The 21,325-nt window shown below is 44.0% G+C and overlaps 1 protein-coding gene across 1 annotated transcript in view; it reads left to right on the plus strand.

The window, feature by feature from the left end:
* slc15a2 (solute carrier family 15 member 2) overlaps positions 1 to 21,325 on the plus strand; it is a gene marked incomplete at its 5' end in the record, with an annotated part of 108,708 nt that overhangs the window by 19,745 nt on the left and 67,638 nt on the right. The window contains 6 exons of the mRNA XM_048599259.1: positions 2,266 to 2,365; positions 3,390 to 3,480; positions 7,558 to 7,635; positions 8,728 to 8,810; positions 16,049 to 16,135; positions 16,252 to 16,341. Of these exons, the coding sequence (XP_048455216.1) occupies positions 2,266 to 2,365; positions 3,390 to 3,480; positions 7,558 to 7,635; positions 8,728 to 8,810; positions 16,049 to 16,135; positions 16,252 to 16,341 (529 nt within the window). The remainder of the gene's footprint in view (positions 1 to 2,265; positions 2,366 to 3,389; positions 3,481 to 7,557; positions 7,636 to 8,727; positions 8,811 to 16,048; positions 16,136 to 16,251; positions 16,342 to 21,325) is intronic.

Consider the following 21,325-nt stretch of genomic DNA (forward strand, 5'->3'; position numbering starts at 1 on the left):
AGCTACCTTCACTCCACCCTCTCCCACAGCTACCTTCACTACACCCTCTCCCATAGCTACCTTCATTACACCCTTTCCCATAGCTACCTTCACTACACCCTCTCCCATAGCTACCCTCACTACACCCTGTTCCCATAGCTACCTTCACCACACCCTCTCCCATAGCTACCTTCATTCGACCCTCTCCCATAGCTACCTTCACTACACCCTCTCGCATAGCTACCTTCACTACACCCTCTCCCATAGCTACCTTCATTACACCTACTCCCATTGCTGACTCCCACGCTACGTTAACTGCAGCTCATCACACACAATGCCCTCCAAGGACTCCATCCCATTCTCCCAGTTCCTTCACCTACGTCACATCTGTTTAGATGATACCACCTTCCAAAATAGCGCTGCTGATATGGTTTGCATTTTCCATAATCATGGTTTCCCACCCACTGTGGTTAACAGGGTCCTCAACCACATCTAACCTATCACCTGTGCTTCCGCCCATCACTCACAACAGCGTGATCTGAACCAAATGTTCTCACTTTTCTTCCCACCAACCTCCACATTCAAAGGATCATTCTCCGTCATTTCAGGCAACACTGGCAGGAAACCACTACCAAACACATCTTCCCCTCACTCTTCATGTCTTCATATCACAGGCACCCCCCCTCCCCGTGCCCCCAACTCTTGTTTCTTCCCTTTATAGCTTTATTTGTTGCATTCTCTGCCACCAAGCCCTCTCTCTCCCCTCCCCCCACCCCAGTGGGACTGCCTGTTCTTTCCTGTCTGGCAGTTAGACATACCATTGTTCTGCCATTCTCACATTCCCATCACTCAATCTGCACTATCAACATCTTTTCTCCCCCACCGCTCTACATCCCATTATTTTCTCCCCCACCTCTCTACACCCCATTATTTTCTCCCCCACCTCTCTACACCCTGTTATGTTCTCCCCCACCTCTCTACACCCCACTACCCCCATATCACCCCCTCCAACTATAGCATAAATGCTGTCCCCTTCACACTTTATGTCAGCTGTGATGAAGAGTCACCTCGACTCGAAATGTTAGCTTGCTTTCTCTCCGTGGATGTTGTCTGACCCACTGTCATCTCCAGCATTGTTTGTTTTCACAATAAAACAGCCCTCACCCCTTAAATCCCCCTAAGCCATTCACATGTTCTCATTGCCCATCCATGCCACCTAATGCCATCAGATGGCCCCTCGTAATCCTCATGACAACCCCTGCCGTCTACCAATCCTCAAGTCCCTTCATAGCCCCTACGGCAGCCTAGTGCCAACTCATAGTCCATACCAACTACCTATCATCCTGTTGTACAGCCTTAAATAGAAAGTTGCTCTGCAAGTCTGACACCCTGGGAGATTTGACAACTCTGCTTTTTGACTTTGAACGACGCTGTACAAAAAAAAAAGCAATATTGGTAGACCGATCTAAGAGGTAGATGATCCAATATCCATTAAATGACCAACCGGCTAACAAGAAACTGGAGGGATCTAATGAGGAATTGCTCTTTACCCTCCCTGGCCAATGATAAAACAACAGCGGAAACAAACAGATTGAAAGGGCACCAAATAAAACCCAGCAGTGATTCCCAACCAGTCAGTCTCAAAATGTGAGATTGGGATGGGTGACTTGTTGATTCAGCCAGCACAGACATAATGGGTTGAATGGCCTCTTTTCGTGTTGTAATTTATCTATTTCTATAAGCTGATGATCCCCTCACAGTGCGACTACAGGTTAAAGAAAAGATGCAGTTAATTAGAGCAGGCTTTCATTTGGAAACATTAACTGATTATAATGACCATGACACCAGTTCACTCAGATGTTCCAAAGCACTTTATGGCCAATGGCATCCTTTTGTAATACTGTTATAAAGTTGGGACTATAGCAACCAATATGCAAACAGTAACCAAAACAGCAAAGGGATAACGATTGAGTTCAGTTTTAATGATGTTCGTTGAGAGATAATTATTGACTGGGACCCAGGTGAAAACAGCCTTGGTTGAAGTTTAACTGCTCATCTAAAGGGTGGCACCTTCACTAGTATAGCACTTTCTCAGTAATAAACCATAGTGTTTGTTTGGATTTTGCATCAAGCCTGTGTGCTGAGACTTGAACTCACAACCTAATGACTGTCAAAACGACAAAAGAACCATCAATGCACCCATCACTGTGACTTATTTTTATTCTTCTCAGTCAATGGTGTTATCCTAGCCTCCTCAAAACTTAACAAACGTTCTCTTGTTTGCAGAATATTATCAATGCTTGGCCTCTTCTTAATAGCCCTGGGCACTGGTGGTATCAAACCTTGTGTTGCAGCTTTTGGTGGTGATCAGTTTGAAGAGAAGCATGTAAGTGCACAAGAAGACTGTCAGATGTTAGAAACAGTATTGTTTCTATTTATCCTGTCACTAGAGATTGGGCGTACACAATCCTGGGTTTTGTAAGTGGATAGAGAACAGAAAAATCAAAAGCGTGAGTAGACCATTCAGCCCCTTGAGCCTCCTTCCTTAAATGATTGGATGGTGCTCTCTACCCCACTTTGCCTTCTGCTTCTCATTACCCTTGATTTCCTTGTTGATCAAAGAGCCATGAAGGTCAAAGCTAAAGAGTTAAGCTAAGCGTTTATAGATCATCCTTAGACCTCAGCGTGAATGTTGTGCCTCAAAATGAACACTATGCATGAAGAAAGACCTCGAGGACTTTGAAAAAGTGTAGAGAAGGTTTGCCTGGATGAAACCAGGAATTGAGGAGCTTCAGTTGTGTGGAAACATTATGCATGCAACCCATATGGAAATAACTGTGAGATAGTAGGAACTGCCAATGCTGGAGAATCTGAGATAACAAGGTGTAGAGCTGGATGAACACAGCAGGCTAAGCAGCATCAGAGGAGCGGGAAAGCTGACGTTTCGGGTCTGGAACCTTTCTTCAGAAACGTTCAGATGGTGGCAGATGGTGAAATGTCAATTAATTTTTAAAAATCTGGAATTAAAAGTCCAACCATGAGTTGATTGTTATAAAATCCCATCTGGTTCACCAATACCCTTCGGGGAAGAAATCTGCCATCCTTACCAGGTCTGTCCGACATGTGACACCAGAAATGTGATTGATTCTTAACTGCCCTCTGGGCTATTAGGGATGAGCAAAAAACACTGACCTAGCCAGCAACACCCACATTCCATGAAAGAGTGAAGTTTGATTCAATTTATTATTGTCACATGTACCGCGATACAGTGAAAATTATTGGCTTGCATGCTGACCAGACAAATCATACCTTGCACTGGTTCATTAGAGCGGTAGAATAGAATAGACTGATTGAGTATAGATTGTATTGCACTAACTGATGATTTCCCAATTTCTGCTACTATATTCTAGGCTTCTGAACGGAGTAGGTTTTTCTCCTTCTTCTATCTGTCCATTAATGCAGGAAGTTTACTGTCAACCATCATCACTCCCATGTTGAGAGGTCAGTGCAGATTTGCAATTCTCTCTGTAACGATATAAGTTATGTGCAATATTTTATATGGAATCTGATCTCTGATACATTTTTTCTTCAGTGTCCGCTGGTTATGCAGTGTAATGTGTTGCCTTTTTTGAGAGTAGCGGAAATCTACACAACAGAAGACTCACTCCTTAACCACAGCCTATTTTAAATCACATTTCACTCCCTATTTTGTAGTCACGTTGATTGAAAGAAAACAAAGACCTCCGGATGCTGGGAATCAGTTTCTGCTGGGACAACTCAGCAAGTCTGGCAGCATCTGTGGAAGGAAAGAAGAGTTAACATTTCAGGTCCAGTGACCCTTCTCAGAACCTTCAGAAGAAGGGTCACTTCTGACGGAGGGTCACTGAACCTGAAGCATTAATTCTTCTTTCTGTCCAAAGATGCTGCCAGACCTGCTGAGCTTTCCCAGCAGTTTCTGCTTTCGACTGACACTGGGGCATTGTTGTGGGGATTCACAGCAGTGTCCAGGAAATTAGCCAAGTCGGGATTTCTGTCGTCTGGCCTGTGTTTCACTGTGAGAGAGGCTGGACTCCCTTTGTTACTTATTTGGGAGTGGAATGGTGGCATAGTGGTAATGTCACTGGGACTGTAATCCAGAAGCTGAGATGAATCTGCTGGAGACACTGGCTCATAATCCTGCCACAGCAGCTGATGGAATTTGAATTCAATGAATAAAATTTAAAAATCTGGCACGTAAAGCTTGTCCCACTAATGGTGACCCATCGTAGAGTGTTGTAAAATCCCTTCTGATTCACTAACATCCTTCAAGGATGGAAATCTACCATCTTTTACCTGGTCTGACCTACATGGTGACTCCAGCTACACTGCAATGTGGTCGCCTCTTAACTGCTCCCTGAAATGGTCTAGCAAAATACTCAGTTGGTATGAAACAAGGACAGAGGTAGGAAATGTAAGAGGTGGTGAGTGAGGTGGGGAAGAGAGATTGTGTTTTTTTTTTAACACAAGAGTGGGGCCCATGGGTAAAGGATGCAGCAGCCTCCAGGAGTTTAATCATGGAAATGCAATTCCAACCAATGTCAGGAAAATCTTGCCCCTTAACTTTGTCTCTCCATACTTGTAGAAGGGTTTCCAGCATTCATTGCAGATTCCCAGCCTTCCCAGGATTTTGTTTTCTGAACCATTAGAGATTTCTTCGGTCTGTTCACTGTGACCAATAGTATCTGTCTAAGCTACTAATACCACATGGCAAAGATCGCCCACACAAACACTTGATCAAAATCGTGATGAAAACTAAATAAGCTTTTAGCATATTACTTAGTAGCTAGTTACATTACGTGTAAGATATACAATTAGTCTCACAAGAGACAATCAAGCTCAACTTGTTTTGAGTTTATGCCACACCCCACACACACACACACACACACACACACACACACACACACACACACACACACGTGCACACAAACACACACACTCTCACACACACACACACGCACACACGTTGGTTAGTTCTTGCCAGGAGAAACCCTTATGTCCTGATGGGTGGATCTTATCTTGTGATGTCAGTTAACCCTTTCAGGTACCAGTTTGGGCTGGTAAGTGGCTAGTACCATTAACACCACACAAATGCCAGGCAACGACCATCTCCAACAAGACAGAATCAAACCATTACCCCTTAACATTCAATGGTATTGTTATTATTGAATCCCCCACCATCAGCATCCTGGGGTTCCACTGACCAGAAACTGAATTGGATTAGCCACATAAATACTGTGTCTGCAAGAGCAGGTCAAAGTCTAGGAACACTTCTGCGAGTAACTCACCTCCTGACCCCTGTCCACCTGTACAAGGGACAGGTGTACAATTACAACATTTAAAACACATTTTGACAGGTAAATGAATAGGAAAGGTTTAGAGGGATATGGGCCAAATGCCAACAAATGGTACTAGTTCAGTTTAGGAAATCTGGTCAGCATGGATGAGTTGGGCCAAAGGGCCTACTTCTGTGCTGTGTGACTCTATGCCTCTACAAATCCAAAGTGCGATGGAATGGTCCTCAATTGCCTGGATGGGTGCAGCTCCAACAACACTGAAGAGGTATAACACCATCCAGAACAAAACAGCTCACTTGATAAGCACCACACCACAGACATCTACTCCATCCACCATCAATAGCAGCAATGTATACCATCTACAAAACACATTGCAGAAATTCACCCAGGCTCCTCAGACAGCACTTTCTAAGTCCATGACCACTTCCATCTCGAAGGACAAGGGCAGCAGAAACATGGGAACACCATCACCTGCAAGTTCCCCTCCAAGTCACTCACCATCCTGACTTAGAAATACATCGCTGTTCCTTCAGTGATGCTTAGTCAAAGTCCCTCCCTTATGGTATTGTGTGTCCACCCACACCAAATGGACTTAAGCAACTAAAGAAGGCAGCTCACCATCACCTTCTCAAGGGTAATTAGGGATGGATAATAAATGCTGACTCAGCTGACCTCAACTCTTGAATGAATTTAAAAGAAGCACTATTTAGAGTCACAGAGACGTACAACACAGAAACAGACACTTTGGTCCAACTTGTCCATGCTGACCGGATATCCTAAATTAATCTAGTCCCATTTGCCAGCAGTTGGCCCATATCCCTCTGAACCCTTTCTATTCTTCTATCCATCCAGACGCCTTTCAAATGGTATAATTGTACCAGCCTCCAGCACTTCCTCTGGCTGCTCATTTCCATACACGCACTGCCCTCAGTGTGAAAAAATTGCCCGTTAGGTCCCTTTAAAATCTTTATCCTCTCACCTTAAACCTGTGCCCTCTAGTTTTGGACTCCCCTACCCTGGAGAATAGACCTTGGCTATTTACCCTATCCATGCCCCTCATGATTTTATAAGCTTCTATAAGGTCACCCCTCAGCCTCCGACACCCCAGGGAAAACCGTCCCAGTCTATTCAGCCTCTCCCTATAGCTCAAACTCTCCAACCCTGGCAACATCCTTGTAAATTTTTAATGAACCCTTTCACGTTTCACAACATCCTTGCTCTTAGCAGGGAGACCAGAATTGAACACAGTATTCCGAAAGTGGCCTAATCAATGTCCTGTATAGCCGCAACATGACCTCCCAATTCTCATACTCAATGTACTGACCAATAAAGGCAGGCATACCAAACGCCTTCTTCACGATCCTATCTACCTGCAACTCCACTTTCAAGGAACTATGGATCTGCACTCCAAGGTCTCGTTGTTCAGCAACACTCCCTAGGACCTAGTTGCCTTATGCAATACCAAATTCTGTATTAAAATGCATATTTTCTTTAGCAGTATAAATTCTGTAGACTTTAGGTTACTGAATGAATTTTTGTCGAAAGTACACCTTTAGAACTATTATGTCGGCAACAGTGCATTATTTATACCACATTTGAAGTCTCAAGTCAGATGAATAACTAGTCACAAGTTCTTTCGTAGGTTTAGTTGAGGATTAGCGCTAGGCAGCACACTCGGAGAACCCTCCACCATTCTTCAGGTAGTGTCCATGACTCTTTAACATCCACTCAAGCATGGTAACAGGTAGAGGGGAGCCTGGTTTAATATCACGTCCAGTGGACTGCACCAATGGCAGTGCAACATTCCTTCAGGGCTACACTGAAATACCAGCCTAGGTTGCATTGAGTGCAACAGAATTAGACCATTCACATTAACATATGAAAGCAATAGGAAGGATATGATTAGTCAGTCAATGAAGCCTACCAAACCCTCAATGCCATGAGGGTCATATGTAGAGACCTGCCCGTCCCATTGCACATACATAATCTCCTGGGAAAACTTCCCTGAGGAACAATTGGAAACAATGATGGAAAATTCCAATGTGAACCCTCGGGACGCAACCGAGACCAAACATTGTGCTGACCAATGAGCTTTCATATGATGTGAAGATGAAGCAAATTCTTCTGTTCTCTGTATGAAGATCTCATTCATGACTCGCTGGTCACATAACAAGTTTGTTCAGCTGCTGTAAAGGGTCATGCGGTGTATCCATCCTCATTGACATTGCCTTGTTGTGTTTTCCAGCTGATGTTCAGTGCTTTGGTGGAGATTGCTATGCTCTTGCCTTTGGTGTTCCTGCTGCACTAATGGTGGTTGCACTAGGTGAGATATAACACTGCCCTCGGCAAGTCATCTTTGGTTGTTCACATGCTTGTTACTTCTGGGCTAATCTGGTAATCACCTTTCTTTAGACGATGTCAGGAGCTTTAGTGGGTATTGAAGCACAAAGTGGATGTGCAGTCAAGACTCCGTGTGCTTCACTACGAACACGGCTTCTCACCAACCTCAGAAATGGACTGAAGTGACAATCCAATATTTCAATGGTCTCAATGATTTACATTTCATGCAATTTAGGATAACCTTGTGCTATGGACTCAGGACCACTTCCATTCATTCTTGGGTGTGGGCATCGCTGGCAAGATCACATTTATGGCCGATCCTTTGAGAAGGAGATGGGGCACCTTTTTGGACCAGAGCAGTCCTTCTAATGATTTAGCTGTCCAAGTAATTGCTCTGACATGGGATGTGGCCCATTTTGGCCCAACAATGATGAAGCAACATTGATATGTATCCAAGCTAGGATGTTGTACAACTTGGAGGGGCAGCGAGACGAGGTAGGGGCAGCACGGTGGTTCAGTGATTAGCACTGCTGCCACGCGCTGCTTGGGTCCAGGTTCGATTACAGCCTCAGGTGACTGTCTGTGTGGAGTTTGCACATTCCCCCTGTGACTGCGTGGGTTTCCACTGGGTACTCCAGTTTCCTCCCACAGTCCAAAGATGTGTAGGTTAAGTGGATTAGCCATGCTAAGTTGCCCTGTAGTGTGCAGGAATGTATAGGTTAGGTGGATTAGCCATGGGAAATGTGGGGTTATGGAGATAGAGAAAGGGGGTGCGGTGCTGGGTCTGGGTGGAATGCTCTCTGGAGGATCAGTGCAGACTTGATGGGCTGAATGGTGCCTTCCCACGCGTAGGGATTCTATGATTCCAGGTGGTGCTCCCACGAGACATTGACTGGCCTCATCCTTCTAGGTGGTGGCCATCATGGGTTTGTAAAGTTGGCATTGAAGTCAGCCTGCTAGATGACCTCAAATTCCCATTTGTAAATGGGAGCATGGTGAGAGGGAAATGATGCGATGAAGAGCAAGTGCCGTGAAAATATGAACAATAATTTGATCATCTTTTCCCTTTGTTTAGTTGTGTTCGTATCTGGAAGTGAGCTCTACAAAAAACTCCCCCCACAAGGAAATATGCTGGTCGAAGTGTGTAGCTGTGTTGGGGTGAGTGCCTCAGGAGTAATTTAGTGACCGTCCTTTCCTTATAATTAACACCCATTCGTAAAAACAGCATCATTATAGGAAAGCTTATTTGACATATAATAATTCTGTTAAATGGATTTTGGTGTACTAACTCTTCAAATCATAGAGTAGCTCAACATAGTCATAAAGTCATAGAGATGTGCAGCACGGAAACAGACCCTTTGGTCCAACTCGTCCATGCTGACCAGATATCAAATAAATCTAGTCCCATTTGCCAGCATTTGGCCCATATCCCTCTAAACCCTTCCTGTTGATGTACCCGTCCAGATGCTTTTAAATGTTGTAATTGTACCAGCCTCCACCACTTCCTCTGGCAGTTGATTCCATACACACACCACCTGCTGAGTGAAAAAGTTGCCCCTTAGGTCTCTTTTAAATCTTTTCCCTCCGACCTTAAACCTATGCCCTCTAATTTTGGACTCTCCTACCCCGGGGAAAAGACCTTGTCTATTTACCCTATCCAGGCCCCTCATGATTGTATAAACCTCTATAAAGTCACCTCTCAGCCTCCAACGCTCCAGGGAAAATAGCCCCAGTCTATTCAGCCTCTCCCTATAACTCAAACCCTCCAACCCTGGCAACATCTTTGATTTACAAAAGAAACCAGTATGGTTACATTTTAAAAAGCCACTTAGCTGCTCTCTTGCTGTGAGCTCCTTCACACAGGTTTCAGCTGTGAATTTCGCTGTTTGGTTTTTTTTTTACTTAGAACAAACTCCGATGTCCAGAGATACTTGAAACCAAACAGGAAAGGCAGCAGCTGTGCAGGTTACTGCTGGGTCAGAAAGCAGTGTAGGTTTCTTTCTATTTGCATCACTTCCCATGTGGTCACTGTCTTTGCCTGTTTTCCTCCTTTTTAAAGTGCCATTGTTTTGGTCTTCTTTTTCCCAAAGTTCCAAAACAGTGCAGCAGCTTATAAAACAAATATTTACTGCTCCTAGAATTTGAGGAAATCAGCTCCAACATTGAAAATACCTCAAAAGTTGGAGGCTATTTCAATAATCAGTCAGGGAATCAAGGTTGATGGGAATACGGCAGGAGTTGAGGATTATCAAGTAAGCCATGGTCTGAATGAATGGCAGAGTGGATTTGTAGGGCCAACAGCCTACTTCTGCATCTGGGCCTTATGGTCATTTGAGTTACTGGCTGTTTCAAAGAGCAGTCCCACTATTCCTACTCTTCAACACTGTCCGCTTTCTACTGGGTCACCAAAGGTGTCTTCTGTTCTCCTATAGTCTGTTTCCAATAGCAGGCTTTCTTTGGAGAGCTGGATATCAGTGGGCAATTGTCATTGTAACAGGGTGGTTCCAACATGCTGAGAGCTGTCATTACCTTGAGCAGGGTGAAAGTTTGTTGGCCCAAGTCAAACATACGACCAGCATGGTGAGCAGTGCGGAGGTGTAGACTAGTGCCAATATACTGGGCAACATAGATCCCCATCTCTGAAATAAACAGTTGTTGACTTATCTGGATACTGATACAAACAGAGATCTGGGGTGGCACAGTGGCTCAGCGGTTAGCCCTGGTGCCTCACAGCCTCAGGAACCTGGGTTCAATTCCACCCTTGGGCAACTGTCTGTAAGGAGTTTGCACATTCTCTCCATATCTGCACAAGTTTCCGCTGAGTGCTCCGGATTCCTCCCACAGTCCAAAGACTTAAGTTAGGTGGATTGGCCATGCTAAATTGCTGATAGTGGAGTAGCTATGGGATATACAGGGTAATAGGATCAGGTGCGATGGTTTTTGGAGGGTTAGCGTGGACTTGGTGGCTCAGACAGCCTGCTTCCATAATTCTAACTCAGTTGGATTGCCAGAGAGGGAATTGGACTATCCAGTGTTGTTGGCATAATCTGAAAGGACTGGAATGATCGATGGAGAGACAAATATCATGAGGAACTGTACCCAGCTACAAAACCAATGTGGACTGTGCTCTGTGCTCATAGAAAGGAAGTTGCATTTGCATAGTGCCTTTTCTTGACCTCAGGATTTCCCAAAGTGCTTTACAGGCAATGAGATACGTTCAAGGTATAGTCACAGTTGTAGGAAACCTGGTCGCCCAATTGAGCACCAAGCTCCCACAATTTGAAATTGGCCCTGCTTAATTTTTGAGTATTGCTTTTGGGATAAGTACAGACACCAGGGTGAAATCCCTTTCCTCCTCTTCAAAGCATTGCTGTGGGATTTTCTACGTCCCACACAGAAGACTGATCAAGGAGGCAAAAGCACGTGGGATCCAGGGTAATTTGGCAAGTTGGATCAAAATGTGGCTTCATAGGAGGAGACAGAGGGTGGTGGTAGATTGCTGTTTGTGTGACTAGAAGCCAGTGTCCAGTGGCATACCACAGAAACCAGTTGCTGGGTCCCCGGTATTTGTGGTGTATATAAATGATGTAGGAGAAAATGTTGGGGGTGATAAGTACATTTGCGGATGAGATGAAGATTGGCCATGTGATTCACAGTGAGGAAGAAGGCCTTAGGTGACAGGAGGATAATGGTGGATTGGTCAGAAGGGCACATCCGAGGCAGATGGAATTTAAGCTTGAAAAAGTATGAGGTGATGGACTTTGGAATATGTAACAAGACCTTGGAGTACTCAATGAATGGCAGGAGACTAGGAAGCTCAGAGGAACAGAGGGATCTTGGGGTGCTTGTGCACAATTTTTTATTCATAAAGTTATCCAAATGTCTTTTAAGTGTTGTAACTGCGCCCTTCTTCTGGAAGTTCCTTCCACACACAAATCACTCTCTGTGCAGAAAAGTTGTCCATCATGTCTTTTTTAAATTTTTCTCCTTCCACCTTAAAAATATGTCCCCTAGTCTTGAAAGCTCCAACTTGGGGTTAAAAAAAACACCTGCCATTCACCCTATCTATGCCATTCATGATTTTATAGCCCGCTATTTGATCGCCCCTCAACCTCCTATGCTGTAGTGAAAAAAGTCCCAGCCTATCCAGCATCTCCTCATAACTCAAATCTAAACTTTTTTTTTGTTGGTGCAGGCCAGATGGGCTGAAGGGCCTCTTCTGTGCTGTATAATTCTCTGATCCGCCTGCGAGAGAGGTAAGTCCTCAGTTTAACAGCTCATCAGAAAGACAGTGCACTTGTCAGCACTACACATTGAGGATTATCAGTCTATATTTTTACACTCAGTTCATGGTAAGAACTTTGAGCCCATAGAGTGCTACAAACTGAATCATAGCTGCCTGGAGTAATGCTCAAAGAGGAAACTTCACAACCTCAGTCAGAGAAAGAACCAAAGTGATCATTTTTGAACAAATACAGCAGGCATTTGGACATTGCTTGTAAGAGAAGGAACCTTGGATGACAAAACATGACTGTGATGATTTAAGGAAGGAAATTGATGAGCATTTTGAGTATTAGTTCACTTCTAATAATTCTAATGTTCAAGTATTATACTGTGGGCTGCAGCAGTTCTGTACACAAGTCACATATAGTCTGGCTTCGCACCTCATCATAGTTTCACTTCCTCTATCAGTTTCAGATTGCTATTGTGTTACGTGCTGGACCAAAGCCTCCTAGAAAATTTTAAAGTACGTTTTTAAATGTTTCCCTTAGGGACGGTTTTCTCAACAACCTTCCCTTCTCCATTCCTCCTCTTCCTCAAAGTGGCTGTGTTGGGTTGAATGAGCTGCCAATGCTGCGCTGTTGTTGGCAGCCAATCCCACTGTTGTGAAGGAGGCCATACAATCATTGAATGGTCCAGCACAGAAGGAAGCCATTCAGTTTGTCTGGTCTATGCTGGCTCCTTGAAGAGTTATTCCATTCATTCCATGTCTCCTGCTCTTTCCCAGTTGTCCTGAGAAAGTATATTCAATTCTCTTTTTCAGAAGGTCTGATTGACTCTACTCCTCTTTCAGGCCTGTGCGTTCCATATGGTAACAATGAATGAGGCAAAACACAATTTTCCCTGTTTAAATTTGCTTATTATCTTAAATCTGTGCCTTCTGGTGGCACTTTTCTCTTCCTGTGTACTCTATAAAAACTTTTCAAAATTTTGAACACTATTAACTCATCATGAAGGCTTTGTGGGTAACGGTGGCATGTCTACCTCTGAGCAAGGAGATCCCCGTTCAGGTCCCACACTAGACCATGAATAAGGATGGTTTGGTCATAACACGGCCAAACAGGTTGAGTGTCCATCTGCAACTCCACCCAACACTCACTAATGGCTATTGGTGAGAGTAACTCACCTCCTGATTCCCCAGAACCTGTCCACTATCCTTAAGGCCCAAGTCAGGAGTGTGATGGAATATTCTTGAAGGATGAGTGTAGCCCCAACAACACTCAAGAAGCTTGATACTATCCAGGACGAAGCAGCCCACTTGATCAGCACTACACCCAGAAGCATCCACTCCCTCCACCAGTGAAGCTCAGTAGCAGCAGTGTATACTATGTACAAAATGCACTGCAGTAGTTCACCAAAGATCCTCAGACAGCACCTTCTAAACCCACGACCACTTCCATCCAGAAAGACAAGGGCAGCTGACGTTATGGGAACACTGCCACTTCCAAGTTCCCCTCCAAGCCACTCACCATCCTGACTTGGAAATATATTACCATTCCTTCACTGTCGCTGGGCCAAAATCCATTAATTCCCTCCCTAATGACATATGGGTCAACCCACAGCAGGTGGACTGCAGCGGTTCAAGAAGGCAGCTCACCACCACCTTCTCAAGGGCAGCTAGGGACAGGCAAGAAATGCTGGTCGGTAAATGACACAACGTCCCACAAATGAATAAATAAACACTGTAGAAATTCCTGGTCAGCCACGTAACGGGAAGTAAAATAGAGCCGCAGCCATCACTCCATAATTCCAGGCTACAAGATGCATGTAAAGGTCTATGTTGCCATATCAACCTGAGCTCCCTCTGGGAGGAGTTAGTTGGCTCAGTGGGTAAGATGCACTGTATGAGTTATATTGGTGCCAACCACAGTGGGGATCAGTCCCCGTTATAACTCAGGACCTGCTTCCATGTTGGATGTTGTGATCTGTGGTTGAGACATCCCCTTTTGGCACAGATTGAAGAATAGTCTTTTCTGCTTCTAAAGCTCGAGTGTGGGATTAAAGTTGGATGGCACTTTCAAAGAGGCAGCTCGACAGAGAGGGTCAAAGGCTCTCACTTCGTGCTGCAAAATTCTACAAATCTATCATTATTTACTTGGTATGTTGGGCAAGCAAAGATTCTGGAGACATGCTGGAAAAGTCCAAGGATTTGAGTAAAAAATGGATGACATCACATTTACCGACATCGTACTCCATCTGCCAGACCCTTGCCGACTCATTTAACCTATCTATATCCCTCTGCAGGTTTTCTCTGTCCTCTGCACACTTTGCTCGACCACTCATCTTAGTGTCATCTGTGAACTTGATACACTACACTTGGTCCCCAACTCTAAATCATCTGTGTAAATTGTTAACAGTTGTGGTCACAACAGTGATCCCTGAGGCACACCGCTAGCCACTGATCACCAACCAAAAAACACCCATTTATCCCCACTCTTTGCTTCCTGTTAGTTAACCAATCTTCTACCAATGCTAATACATGACCCGGAACACCGTGCACATTTATCTTATGCAGTAGCCTCTTGTGTGACACTTTGTCGAATGCCTTCTGGAAATCCAGATACACCGCATCGACTGGTTCACCATTGTCCACTGTGCTAGTAGTATCCTCAAAGTATTCCAGTAAATTAGTTAAACATGACCTGCCCTTCATGAACCCATGCTGCATCTGCCCAGTGGGACAATTTCTGTCTAGATGTCTCACTACTTTTTTCCTTGATTATAGATTCAAACATTTTCCACGCTACAGAAGTTAAGCTAACTGGCCTATAGTTACACACCTTTTGTCTACATCCTTTTTTGAACAGTAGTGTTACATTTGCTGTTTTCCAATCTGCTGGAACTGCATCAGAGTCTGGTGAATTTTGGTAAATTACCACGAGTCCATTTGCTAATTTCTCCACCATCACTCTTAGTACGCTGGGATACATTCTATCAGGGCCAGGAGACTTGTCTACTTTTCACCCATTAGCTTGCCCAACACTGCCTCTTTAGTGATGATGATCGTCCTCAGCTGCCACAGTCTTCTTGCCATTAATTATTAGCATGCTGTTTGTGTCTTCTATGAAGACCGACACAAAATATCTGTTCAATGCCTTGGCCATTTCCCATTATTAAATCCCCCTTTAGGGTTGAGACAGGTAGAATAGCAACATTTAATAAAACATTTGGATAGGTACATGGATGAGAAGGGTTTAGAGGGATACGGACCATATGCACCATGGTCAGCATGGACCAGTTTGGGCTGAAGAGTCTGTTTCCATGCTGTATTACTCTGTGACTCTGTGACTGTAAAAGCATAATACTCGTTGAAATTTAGAAGAATGAGAAGTGATCTCATTATGGCATGTAGGATTCTTAAGGAGCTTGACAGGGTAAATGCTAAGAGTAGGTTTCCTTTCGTGAGAGAGTCATGGACCAGAGGGCATAGTCTCAGAATAAAGGAGCACCAATTCAAGACTGAAATGAGGAAGACTCCTCTAAGTTGTACGGACTTGAAGTGTTAATGCTGTTTCTCAGTCCAACAATGGTCCCAGACATTGGAGTCACGGCAGTAAACTCCCCGGTATCCAACACACAAGGGGAATGGGTAAGTGTAGGAGAGCTGCAGGTTATGTGAATGTGCGAGTTGTGACCAGGATGCTCATCACTACCATCAATGAGGTTTTGTCAAAAAGGGGAGAGAGAGGCAATCAAGCAGTCAGTTTCCAGAGTGAGGAAAACTACTCCCGTTGTTTGCTGGTTGCATGAGAATTCTGGATAATGGGACATCAGATGCCAGGGACTTTACTTCTCTTTAATATCTGTGTCCGTGATTCAGCACCATGATCTGTAAGCCAGAAAACTATTCTCTTTTTAAGAAACAAGGTTGATTCAGGGAGACTGACAATTCCCAGGTTCTACGAGCATTTAAATTTAAAATTTACATCTTGGCAAAATTACACTTAGAACCTCAGATGTAAATCGAGGTAAAGCATTAGACAAATTCAAAAGTATCCCAATGCAGTCTACATCTTTTATACAATGTGGGTATCTTGTCTTAAATTCTCTGATTGTTTTCTGACCGAAAGTTCATTCCGGGAGCACCTTTTAAAAAGAATTGTCTTCCCTTCCAGTTTTCGATAGGGAATCGCTGGAGACATCGCAGCAAAAATTATCCGAGGCGGGAACATTGGCTTGACTGGGCAAGGGAAAAGTATCCAGTAAATGTCACACTTTTTTTTTGTTGAATTGTTTGAATATAGGAGATCTTTTTGAAATAATTCCATTTACTAATAAGTGTGGATAAACTCAATTTTAAATGTCCATTTTTTTACAGAAACATCTGATTGAAGAAATTAAGATGGTCACTCGAGTCCTGTTCCTCTACCTTCCACTCCCAATGTTCTGGGCACTCTTTGACCAACAGGTAAAGACCTTATTCATCTGGGATTTGGGCTGGGTATCACAAAATAATCAGTGATTCAGGCTGGTTAAGAGGTGTTGGCACAGATGGAAAAGGATTTGTGCTCCACCAGTCTGAACTCTGATTGTGGGTTTGAGAAACTTGGACTTCTTTACCTCAATGGAAGACTGCAAAGAGTGCAGGAATATGTGGGAATAGGCAACACAGAGATGATAAACCTGGAGCATGACTTCATGGTAAACCAAGGCAATGCAATAAGGAGGCACATTTTCCAAAGTGTGGAAGGGCAAGTAAAGGACGAAACATACAGGTGCAGCAGGCTCTGAAGAAAGAAAATGGTATGATGGTCTACACAAGGAGAGGATTGGAATACAGGAGCAGGGATGTCTTGCTGAAATTGCACAGTGCCTTGATAAGACCACACCTGGAGTATTGTGTGCAGTTTTGGTCCCTTTCTCTGAGGAAGAATGTTCTGTCTGCACAGGGAATGCCACAAAGGTTTACCACAATGCATGGGCAGGACTGATGTATGAAGAGAGATTGGATCAGTTAGGACTATATTCACTGGAGTTTAGAAGAATGAAGGGGGGAATCTCATAGAAACCTATAAAATTCTAACAGGAATGGACAGGATAAACACTGACAGGATGTCCCCAATAACTGGGGAGCCCAGAACCAGGGGTCACAGTCTAAGGATGTGAGGTAGGCCATTTTGGGTTGAGATGGGGAGAAGTTACTTCACCCAGAGAGTGGTGAGCCTGTGGAATTCTCTGTCAGAAGAAAGCAGTTGAGGGCAAAACATTGAATGTTTTCAAGAAAGAGTTAGATATATTTCTGAGGGATAAAGGGAGCTAAGGGTATGGGGTCAAAGTGGGGACAGGGGTCTGAGTTGGATGAGTAGCCATGTTCGTATCGAATGGTGGAGCATGCTCAAAGGGCTGAATGGCCTACTCCTGCTCCTGTTTTCCACGGTTTCTGTGTTTCTATGTCAGATGTCTTGAAAACATGCACCACATGAGTAATTATGGAGTCACTGTAAGGTATTGTAGAGAAGAAGGTTACTTAGCCTGTCAACTCTTTAAAGGACAGACCATCATGTTTAGCCTGCCCCCTCACTTGTTGCCTGTAGCTGATAAGTTCCAAAACTTCAAGAACCTATCCAACTCCCTTTTAAATTCAGTCATGCAATCTGTTTCCACCATCTTTATCAAGTGAAGGTTTACGGGTGCAGCCCATTCTTTCAGTTGAAGGGCCTTGTTCATTTGGTGGAACTTTCACCCTATCGTCCTTACACCTGTCAATTTGTTATTTAAAGTTTTAATTGACAATATCGTGAAACAAACACAGAACACACTGGAGAAATTCCGCAGGTCTGGCAGCATCTGTGGAGAGAGAAACAATGTCAAGAGAACTTCTGAGGAAGGGTCACCAGACCCGAAACGTTAACTCTGATTTTCTCTTCGCAGTTGCTGACAGACCTGCTGGGCTTTTCCAGCAACTTCTGTTTGCTAACTAAAGGACTGTCTGTCTTACCCTGAATGCTGAAAGTCAGTTACAGTCGAAAGGAATCATAATGACAAAATATACGCCAAGCTACAAAAGTAAGGATTGTGAAACGACAGGGAGAGAACATAAGAACTAGGAGCAGGAGTAGGCCATCTGGCCCCTCGAGCCTGCCCCGCCATTTAATAAGATCATGGCTGATCTTTTTGAGACTCAGCTCCACTTACCCGCCCGCTCACCATAACCCTTAATTCCTTTACTGTTCAAAAATTTACCTAGCCTTGCCTTAAAAACATTCAGCGAGGTAGCTTCAACCGCTTCACTGGGCAGGGAATTCCACAGATTCACAACCCTTTGGGTGAAGAAGTTCCTCCTGACCTCAGTCCTACATCTGCTTCCCTATATTTTGAGGCGACGCCCTCTAGTCCTACTTTCACCTGCTAGCGGAAACAACCTCCCTGCCTCCACCTTATCTATTCCCTTCATAATCTTATATATTTCTATAAGATCTCCCCTCATTCTTCTGAATTCCAATGAGTATAATCCCAGCCTACTGAGTCTGTCCTCATAATCCAACCCTTTCAACTCTGGAATCAACCGAGTGAATCTCCTCTGCACCCCCTCCAGTGCTAGTATCTCTCTTCTCAAGTAAGGAGACCAAAACTGCACACAGTACTCCAGGTGTGGCCTCACCAGGACCCTATACAGCTGCAGCATCGCCTCCCTGTTTTTAAACTCCATCCCTCGAGCAATGGCAGACAAAATTCCATTTGCCTTTTTAATTACCTGCTGCACCTGCAATCCCACCTTCAGCAATTCATGCACAAGGACACCCAAGTCCCTTTGCACAGCAGCGTGCTGCAATTTTTTACCATTTAAAACATAGTCCATTTTGCTGTTATTTACCAAAATGGATGACCTCACACTTATCAACATTGTACTCCATCTGCCAGACCTTTGCCCACTCACTTAGACTATCTATATCCCTCTGCAGACTTTGTCTTCTGCACACTTTGCTCTACCACTCATCTTAGTGTCATCTGCAAATTTTGACACACCACACTTAGTCCCCAACTCCAAAGCATTTTCCCCACTACTGAAGTTAAGCTAACTGGCCTATAGTTACCTGCTTTTTGTCTACTTCCTTTTTTTTAAACAGTGGCGTCACATTGGCTGTTTTCCAATCTGCGGGAACCACCCCAGAGTCCAGTGAATTTTGGTAAATAATTACTAGTGCATTTGCTAGTTCCCCCATCACCTCTTTTAGTACCCTGGGATGCATTTCATCAGGGCCAGGAGACTTGTCTACCTTTAGCCCCATTAGCTTGCCCAGCACTGCCTCCTTAGTGATAATGATAGTTTCTAGGTCTTCACCTGCTATAACCTTCTTGCCATTAGTTTTTGACATGTTATTTGTGTCTTCCGCTGTGAAGACCGACACGAAATAACTGTTTAATGTCTCAGCTATTTCCTCATTCCCAGTTATTAAATTGGCCTTCTCATCCTCTAAAGGACCAATGTTTACCTTCGCCACTCTTTTATGATTTACATGTTTATAGAAACTTCTGCTGCCTGTTTTTATATTCTGAGCTAGTTTACTCTCATAATCTATCTTTTCTTTATAACTTTTTTTGTGGCTTTCTGTTGGCTTTTAAAGATTTCCCAGTCTACTAGTTTCCCACTATTCTTTGCTTTTTTGTATGTGTTTTTTTTTCAATCTGATACTTTCCGTTATTTCCTTAGACATCCATGGCTGGCTCTCTCATATTGGTAGAGTGGTATTATCACTGTGGTCTAGTGGTATTATCACTGGACTGTTAATCCAGAGACCCAGATAATGCTCTGGGGACTGGCAGATGGTGGAATTTGAATTCAATAAATATCTGGAATTAAGAGTCTAATGATGACTGTGAATCCATTGTCAATTGTTGGGAAAAACCCATCTAGTTCACTAATGTCCTTTAGGGAAGGAAACTGCCATCCTTACCTGATCTGGCCTACATGTGACTCCAGACCTACAACAATGTGGTTGACTCTTAACTGCCCTCTAGGCAATTAGGGATGGGCAATAAATGCTGCATAGCCAACAAAGCCCTTATCCAATGAATAAAAAAGGAAGTTTTAACTACGAACACCAGTACTATTAGTAACCTCCACTGCAATGTTCAACAATCTGCTGCTTTTAGAGTCACCATGGTTTCTTTTCTAATCTGTATTTACGTGAGTTGTGCCAGTATCAACGAACTCAATCCTTTTGTTGATTCAACTAAGCTGGATTAAATTGGTTTCTCTTAAAAATAATTTATTTTGGGTCTGGGAGAGAGAAAGGTATCTGCAACCGAAGTAATGCGTTTTCTTTTTAAAAATTTACCTTTTTGTGATCCAGTCAGCAGTGGGGGGTGTGGTGGGGGTGCGGGTCAAATAAATAAAGATGGGGGAAACCAGTTCATCCCCTTTCAAATAGGATCCTAACAGTTTGGGGTATCCCATCAGGAACGGTAACACGATGAGAAACATCACCCTGGGACTGGACATAACATTTCAGGGGAAGCTACAGAGGTACATAAGTGAGAAAGGAATAGGTGGATACTCCGATAGAATGGGATGATGAAGAATGGTCAGAGAAGGCTTGAGTGGAACATAGAATCCCTACAGTGCAGGAGGAGGCCATTTGGCCCATACTGACCCTCTGAAGTGCATCCCACCCCCTCTACCCAATCCCTGTAATACCACATTTAGTATGGCCAATCCACCTAACCTGCACACCTTTGGACTGTGGGAGGAAGCTGGAGCACCCGGAGGAAACCCACACAGACAGTCACCTGAGCGTGGGTTTGAACCCAGGTGCCTGAGGTTGTGAGGCAACAGCACTAACCGCTGAGCCACCCGTGCCAACCCAGCCCGCTTCCGTGCTATCAATTTTATATAATTCATGTTGCTGGGACTGTTGTTCTAATGAGTTTTGGGAATGATGCCCAATGTGGAAGTTCATAGTTGCACAGCAACCTGGAATAAACTGTGCTGGCCGCGTTCCACTTCAAGGACCACTTGTGTGCTACTGCGAGAAAGATGTAAGTGTCACTCTTTGAGGAAAAGCTGGCCATACACGCAGTAAAATTTCAAAGAATGTTATGGTGCGGAACCCATTGTGTCTGCGCCCGCTGTCTGTACATTCTGATTTAGTGCCAACCACCATCTACTTCCCTGGTAACCCTGCACATTGTTCCGATTTAATTAATGCACTCTCAGATGGCTCACTGGAACCAGCCTCCACTACACTTCAGGCTGTGCATTCCATACCCCAACTACAATCCACTGTGTGGAAAAGCTTTTCCTCCCCTCGCATTTTCTTCTTTTGCAAAACGCTTTAAGTTTGGCCTTTTCGCAGGGAACAGTGGTTTACTAATAGAAACCGAAAGTTTACCAGTAACTAGAATATAGAACATAGAACATAGAACATTACAGCGCAGTACAGGCCCTTCGG

This window comes from Rhincodon typus, chromosome 7 (genome assembly GCF_021869965.1).
Source record: "Rhincodon typus isolate 14 chromosome 7, sRhiTyp1.1, whole genome shotgun sequence".
Lineage (NCBI taxonomy): Eukaryota > Metazoa > Chordata > Chondrichthyes > Orectolobiformes > Rhincodontidae > Rhincodon > Rhincodon typus.